This window comes from Dysidea avara, chromosome 6, assembly GCF_963678975.1.
Source record: "Dysidea avara chromosome 6, odDysAvar1.4, whole genome shotgun sequence".
NCBI classification, from domain to species: Eukaryota; Metazoa; Porifera; class Demospongiae; order Dictyoceratida; family Dysideidae; genus Dysidea; species Dysidea avara.
In genome coordinates, this window is record NC_089277.1 from 37830000 (window position 1) to 37838350 (window position 8351).

Genomic DNA, 8351 nt, shown 5'->3' on the forward strand with positions numbered 1-8351 from the left:
CATATAATGTAGAAGTATATGCATAATATACATATACACATCATTATAATTTTGTGTAGTACAATTGCATAAAAGAATGGTGATACATGCAGTTGGAATAATAGTTTAATGCAAATAGTAAACAAAACTTGGTTGCGGGTATATAGCTAGTGAACCTTAGATTGTGAGATGTATTTAGTTAGCTAATTGTATCAATATATTAAATTACCCAAAGTTTTCTTGTGTATCCATGGCCGTAGGAATGGCTCAAACAATTTCTAGCTGTTTTAATAAGGTGTGGTGGATCCGAGAAAAAGTAAATGTCACGTTCTTCATTATCTGCATATGGATTTTTTGTCTTGTATGTGCATGACTCATTGCCTTCTTTGTGCATTCTAAAAAAATTTCTGTTAGGGCTAGCACCATCAGCTGTAATTCCAATAACTTTAAACCCGCTATTTTCCAAGTGCCGCACACCCTCCCAGACAATTGGAAATAATTCACTGGCTGTGACATTGTCAGTTCCGAAATGTACTAAAGGAAAATCTAAATTGAAAAACACTCCTCGTACCATTAAGGTTAGCAGATGTGATGCAATAGGTGGATGGTCACAGGTATTATTAAGCTCTCTTTGCAAGTCACAGATGGCATTATTAATGTCTCCAAGGTTAACAAAACCAATCATCTCCCCAGTGTGCTTGTTATAAGCAATGTTCTCCTTAATTTTCATCTCATCTAGAACTAATATAACAAACCGCTGTGACTCAGGAATAGATTCAATTTTTGCTTCTTGTTGTAGCATTTTCAATATTTCTGGGTGGAATGAGCCAGGTTTTTCCTTTATGTAGTTAGTGTAGTCCCGCAATGTACGCTCGGATGGTAATTTTATGAATCCAGATGTCTTCATAGCATGATAAGCAGAGCTTGAAAGAAGTTTTAGATTTAAGCACCATTTAATAATACATGGATGCCACCTAATTTGACGAAAGTCAGACACACTTGCAGCATGCAACTGTTGATCCCAAAATATTCTCTGGAAACTGCCTTCAGGAAATTTTGCATATATATCACCCTTTCTTTCAAGCATAATGTGTAATAAATCTTTATTCAACGTTTCATCTATACTGATCCCTCTAACTTCTGTTGACTTGTTGATTTGCTGTTTCAGTCTCTCCACTTGCTTCATAGCCATGCTTGCTCTGTCTTTAAGGTGGTCAATTTTAGTGTCTTTTTCAGGGGGGCAGCAAATATCTATGTTAGGAAGAGCATAGTAAATAATTTGTACATCAATTATATATCTAATATTGTATACAGTTTAGTACACTATAATAGCATGCAAATACTTCACAGTTTAGCAATGCTGACCTGTCGTTCATATGGCTGCTGCTATTTATAGGTGTACGATGTTTCAAGCGATTACATAGTTTTCTAAGAGTTGGTCTATATTGCTTGCATGACTTGCACATTCCTGTCTTTGTTAAAATTTCACATTGTGTCATACGCACTGTAACTGAAATAAACTTGTCATTTGATGTAAATGGAGTGTTGTCAATATATGCACTGGTGCTTCCTTTTGGTGAAATTATTTTACCATTTCTTAGCTGTAATAAGTTCACAAAATCATCATCTGGCTGTCCTGTACATATCTGCAAGGTTTCTATAATGCGCAGCATTTCTGATAAGGTTCCTGGTTTTAAAACTGATGGTACAGATGCAAGAGAAGTACATAAAGCTGGATCCACATGCTGTCCATTTACTTTTAGTGACCAAGTGAGATTTTGATTAATGGCAATACTGTGACTATATAATAACAAGAGAATGCTGTGTAGACGAATTCATGTTGCCACATGCATTCATATCTTCTATCTTATATATATGTAATTGTGTGTTGTTGCTATTGCTAAAACAATTCCACTTTTGTGGTAAGTTCATTTGTGGTGGAGTAAAGTTAGTAATCCAGGACTCACTAGTGAGCTCATAGGGCTGCTCCTTGAGTGGCAAAATATGATCATGACTGAGAGATGTCAAACAAGGTGGCATGGTGACACATTCACTAGCAGATGATATGGTGGCACATTCAGTAGATGATGGTATGGTGACATATTCACTAGCTGATGGTAAATGTATGGTGGCACATCCAATAGTCAGTGGTACAGTGACACATTCACTAGTTGGTGGTATGGTGATAAATTCACTAGTTGGTGGTATGGTGATACATTCACTTTTTGAGGGTCCAGTGCTTACAGGATTCTTGGCAACATTTGAAGGTAAATGTTCAGCTTTATATTTTAATGGACGCCCTACTTGCTGTTTCTGTGATACTTGACGTTTTCTTTCATAATTTTTGTGCAACCTGCCAATCTTGGCTTTTCTTCCCATATATCCTATGCCATGCATCACATTAGTATAATCAAACAGATCAAGTATAATTATGCACAATTACAACTGCAGCATAATACACAGCTATTCAGTGTACTAGCTACATGAGTATGAGGTCTGCTGACAATGTAAGAAAAATATGTATGTGCTTGCTCCTGTCGACTACGTATACGGCTCTTTCTATATGAGGTGAATTTCGTTATAAAAAACTTACCACAAAATACTGACTACTGTGGCCAGCTGTTCCATACACGCCGGGCGCCGGCACTCACAACTCTACAAAAAAAAATCCGCCCCTCTTCAATAGAACACTCAGCAGATACTGAACTACGAGTAACTAGCTAGTCAATGTCAACGTAGAGCACGAAAAGTATCTCGGTATGAAAGTTTCTATAGTGACGGTCGCTCGCGCACTGCCGACTTTCAAGACTGACCAGACTGGCGGGGGTCCGATGGAACTAGCCAACCGGTTATGACTGCTACACCCACAGTAGAAACATTCAAGCAGCGATTTAGATGAGTACTGGAAGCAATCTAGATATGGGCACTCTCACGTCAGTGGCCTAGCCCTGGCATCAGTTGGATTAGATTGATTTATTAGTTACTACTGAGTCACTTACCCTCTGGAACTAAGTCGGAAACTATATTGCCTGTTGTTCCTTTCCAGCCATTGCTGGGTGGCAGTCATTAATGTGTATACATGTTTACTCTGTCAGACCATGTGGTGGTGGGACTGGTATGAGCTGGTTAATGCCTGGCAGTGTAACTGATAGACGCAAGACCATGATTTCGTGTGACTAGCAAGCACAACTCCGGTTTCATACAACCCACATGCACCCTTCATGCCAGCTTGTCTACACTACACATTCAACAGAGCTAGTACCTTCTATATACAACACAATTTAAAGCTCAGTATATTAGTGACCAACTGATAACGCGCATGCTCATTGCTATAATAGTACAACACAATAGCTAACATTAATTTTGCAACACTACACAAGCAAAACGTAAAGGAAGGTAAAAAAACAAAAACAAATATAACCAGTTACCACCAAGTGCACTGATGTGAGAAGCACAGCTCAAGATTCACTATCAATATCTTCTGGTAAATGATACTTCTGTGTTAATGTATTGACAACATGGCTTCAAGTTCACTATCTGACCACTTGATTGTTCTGCACATACATATACTGGAATATATTTTGTTGCTGAATGTGTGTTCTTCATCCTTATGGTAAACAACTCTCAGATTCTTCAGTGTTAACAGTGGTTATTCAGCAATATTGTGTGTAGGTATGGATTCCATCATTGCACATCCCATTTCCTGTAGGATTGATTTCAGAACAATCTAATATTTACGTTACACTCTACTAATGTACTAGTAACTAATGACATGGTATATTGGTACACAAAGTTACTGATGTGTCCTCCAAAATAACACAAGTGTAAACTGTAAAATTATTAAAATGTCCAGTATGGTAACACGAATAGTAATTTCAATAAGCTATTTACACGGCACTGACGATGTAAACACCAGAAAACATAATACTTTTCTAACTGCTCTTACTGGCAGGCTTACAAAATAACACAACTGCTAGAAGCGCTGCTGGGTTACAATAAGTTTACCACAGAAGTTAGCGTCAATGGTCATTTCAAATCACTCGTGTACTAGAACACGCACAGGCAATTTCGCCCTCGAGTAGAACAGTAATTAGCCCAATTGTCGCAACGCTTAGGCTGTAATTCTTCTACAACGTGCACAAAAGTGGCTTCTAACGAATTCGCGCTGCACTGGTATCTATGGTGACGGTCACTCGCGCTCGAGACACGGATGGTATTTCACGTCTGTTGCGTCATATTGGGAATTTGTACAGAGATATCACGTGAGTTACTTCCGTTTCCAATCCCTTTTGGTATACTGTATCTATGATTAAACGTAAGATAAAAGAAATAACGGATCGATTGTGGGTTTTTGTTGGTTGTCATTAGTAACGAAGTATTAATTGTGGGATGAGCTGTATCAGTGATGTTCATCCATGGTTCATCTACGGAAGGGAACTTTATGTGAGCTGTTTTCTTATTTAGACTTTAGAAAACAGTCTGGGCCGGTCTTTCAAGTCATAAGTCAGTGTATAAATAAAGCAAGCAGGAAGATACTGGTAACAGGAAAGAGCCAGCTGAATTAAAACTTGAAGAATTTTGTGCAGTGTGTGAGGAGCAAATATTTTGGCAGACCGCAAGGAGGGTATATTCTGCAAACATCACTGAAGTGTATGCATGGAGTTATTTATTAACAGCTGGTGCAGTGGGCTAATGCCGTATTTAATAGTGAGCTGATTTTATCTGTTGCACAATTCAAGGATGTGTCGGACTGCTAGCCTTGAATCAGGCTAAATGCCAAAACTCCAAGATCAGCCAAATCTCTATTATAAGCCGCATGTGAAACCATGCCCGTAGCCACCAGGCAAATGTGATTTGGACCAGGATGTGTGTGTGATTTCAATGTATCTAGTCAGACCTGAAATGGAACACTCATTAATTACATACCACCTAAGAATCCTAGGATTTCTTAAGTAACATTTTACATGCTTCACTTCAAACAAAACAGGTTAAATTTTTTCGTCTATTTTCAAGTGATTCCCAGTCCAGCTGGTCCATGAAATTACAATGGGATCACATGTATTTGTTACAGTGCTGTGTTGGATCTACTCTAGAGTTGAGATTTCAAGGTAGACTCACTGCCAATGTACTGACACTAGTACTGTTGTAGCATGTTTAAGTGGAGGACAAATGAAATAGTAATGCTAGATTATTTATGTATACAAATTTTTCATAATGAAATTGATATCCCATTTTGATTTGTACTTCCACTTTGCAACATATTCAAGCTACCACACTTAATCTCCAACCACTGTCATTGATTAACCAAGATCTCACTAGTCTGTTCTTACTGTAGTGATTTTATTTATTCATCTGTATGTTTTCTTCATTTTCCTTTGAAGTTGTACCAAGAGTTCATAATAAGGTGGAGAGTGTCTAACTTGAATGCATTCACCAAACACCCTGCTTAAAGTAACACCTCAGCCTTATTTCAGAACAAAGGCTTTACCGTCTTCAGCAACACTAATCAACAGTTTTCTATCCCCAGTAAAGGTGTTGATTTGATGAAAGGTGAACTTTACGCAGGGTGTTTGTACAGGCCATACTGAGAGTTAGACACTCTCCCCCATACAAATATTACAAACTCTTGGTTGTACAGTATAGGTAAACAAAGATAAGTTTCTTTCCCATCTTATTCTAGGATTTCTACTGACAAGGAAAATTCAATTATTTGTATACAGGCTCAAAATTGAGAAAATAATATAAAGAAAGTGAATTAATATTATACAGTCAGTTTGCTTTTGGATATTTAATGTCTCCAACCGCAACAAAAATTCAATGAATCCATGCATCTCATCACTGGTCGTCTGAACATTCTGAAAGTGATACCTCACTCAATCAACCATATATTAGACTGAATAAAGTCATGATCACCTAGCCTTTTCATGTCACCAGTAACTTTCTAGTTAATTTCTCTGGATATAATCCTCTGAAACTGAAGAAATTGAGTGGTCTTCTAAACTATTTATCTTGTCAAAAATAAGCAGAAACAACTGACATCCAATCGGCTACTGTATTGTAGTAACATAACTTGCCTTGGTCATGCAATAAATGAATTGAAGAGACATGCTTAATTTATCAGGTAGTAGAACAATCACTTAATTAATGTTTTATAATTATCCTATTCCATTTTCCTGGAGGTTCCACTGATAAAATGCAATTTCAGCAATGATAGCAGCTAGCCAAGCTGCAAGTTGATTCAGAAAGCATTTCATTCTGTAAAATCGACCCCATCCAGAATTCAACTCAGTACTCAGGCTGAGATATCTGACAATAGTCCACTACTCTGTTAATGAATCATTGATTTTCACACAATATAGCCTCCTCGAGGTATCTGAATGTTTGCTCCTCACACACTGCACAAAATTCCTTTAGATTCTGCTTAGACTGAGTTGATTCAGCTTGTCACCATACTTGTTTCCTTTGTAGTGTAGCTACATACCGATTTAGGGTAGTGCTAAAAGCCGGAACGGAATGGAACCAATTGGGGCGCACGCCAAGTAGAAAAATCGTTTGAGACGGATTTTGCATCGTTTCTAACTGCCACACAGTGACTAGAATTGTGCTAGAGTTTATTTCCTTCTACTTATATGCAAGCTAGAAATCGCGCTCTCGAAGTTTCTATTTAATTCCCGCCACGTAGCATGTTGTGCTCTTACCAATCCATCAAATTCTGTTTAATCCTGATGTAGAATTGCTTCCCTATCATTCTAAAAGGTAAACTACTGTAGTATTTTCATGTTATAGTCGTGTCCAACTCTTTAGTAACAGCGAGGATGGTTTTCTGAAGTCTGCCAGCATGGACAATAATTTACGAGAGTTAACCACAGTGTATGTTAGTGGCTGTGAATCATATGCTTACAGTGCTTACAGAATAATAGCGTAGCAGGTTAAATGATAGTTTTTCAGCGTACGTAATTGTAAAACGCTTTCGTGCAGTGGGCATTAAATAGAAACTTCGAGCGAGCGATTTCTAGCATGCCTAGAAGTAGAAGAAAACTAACTTCAGCACAATTCTAGTCACTATGTAATTGTAAGAAACGGTGTACAATCTGCAAAAACGATTTATTAACTTGGCGCGCGCCCCCCTTTTTAAAAACCATCAGAATAATGATGAAATGACAAAATTACATACAGAGCCTCGGACACATGCGACTACAAAGATAAGATCCGCGTAGGCATGGCAAGGATACATACAAAAATAATTAACTACAAAACTTAACTTAAAGTGTCCAGGATGGATTACTACGTGCATAAAAGATTCTCTGAGAGGAAGTTATAGCCACAGCAGCTGCTCTATCAAGCAATGCTTTCGTCTTGGAAAAACTCAGATTTGAAACTCTTTTCATAGATGTTACTGTCTCTGTAAGGTAATGGCCAAGGCAACCAATTTCAACTGTGTGGTAATGACTAACAAAACCCAAGCGGTCAAGCTCAGCAATAATTTGCAGATATTCTGGCTTCTCCTGCTTACGTTCTCGTGCAGCAGAAAGGCCAGCACGAGAATTAAATGGGCAGGTAAGTTCCAGAAGTACAACAGATTTCATTTCTGCATTATATATAACAATGTCAGGTCGGTGAGAACACACTAGTACAGCAGGGGGAATGGTGGCAGGAGGAGAGTCAGACGCACGTTTGCCATCCAAATCAGCAAATATTTCTACATTATCCAAACAAGCTTGCAACTCAGACATCAAACATAATAAAACAGCATCATGACGAAAAGTAAACCTGCCTTGCTGCAAAGCCACAGGACACCCATTTAGCACATGGTGACAAGTTGGACGAGGTGACAAACAAAGTGAACAAGTTGCACCAGTTTGTATATGCCAGCGACGTAAATTTAACGGAGTTGGTAATGTATCTGATGAAGCTCGCAGCACAAACGAAAGCTGGCCTGGATGAAAACCCAACAGGAGTCGATTCCACAGCTTAGAGTCAGCTTCCAGAACAGCACTTGATTCAAATTTACATTGAACAGAGAGAGTGTCCAGCTTCTCTTTGCATAGTGTCAATTCTCTAGAAATGGCAAGGTGTTTGCTAGCTGTGTAGAGCTTGCGAGCCGTAGGAATAGAGTCCAGTTGAGCTCTGGCTTCATTGAGTAACTCCTGATGAGAACTGTTAATCTGGAGGAAATTGGGGGAAAGATCCACTTGTAAGGCCAACTCCTTAATCATCGGATCTGATGAGGAGGAGATGTTGGCAAGTAAACTAAGTTTACGTTCCATTCCGTTCCGGCTTTTAGCACTACCCACTGATTTATGCTGATTAGAAAGGCTGGGCCCCAGACATGTACATTTTAAAGTCAAAGTAAGCAAAAACAACTCACATAC

At 38.5% G+C, this 8351-nt stretch overlaps 1 protein-coding gene and 1 long non-coding RNA gene across 2 annotated transcripts; both read right to left on the minus strand.

Moving 5' to 3' along the window:
- Positions 1-3275: 3275 nt before the first annotated feature.
- Positions 3276-4284, minus strand: LOC136258463 (uncharacterized). Its single transcript, XR_010702792.1, has 2 exons — positions 3985-4284; positions 3276-3682 (listed from the first exon to the last, which is right to left on the minus strand). It is a non-coding gene; the product is annotated as an uncharacterized lncRNA (long non-coding RNA).
- Positions 4285-7372: 3088 nt separating this feature from the next.
- Positions 7373-8246, minus strand: LOC136259461 (uncharacterized). Its single transcript, XM_066052946.1, has 2 exons — positions 7434-8246; positions 7373-7381 (listed from the first exon to the last, which is right to left on the minus strand). The coding sequence occupies exons 1-2, from the start codon at positions 8244-8246 to the stop codon at positions 7373-7375; spliced, it is 822 nt and encodes a 273-aa protein (XP_065909018.1).
- Positions 8247-8351: the final 105 nt, after the last annotated feature.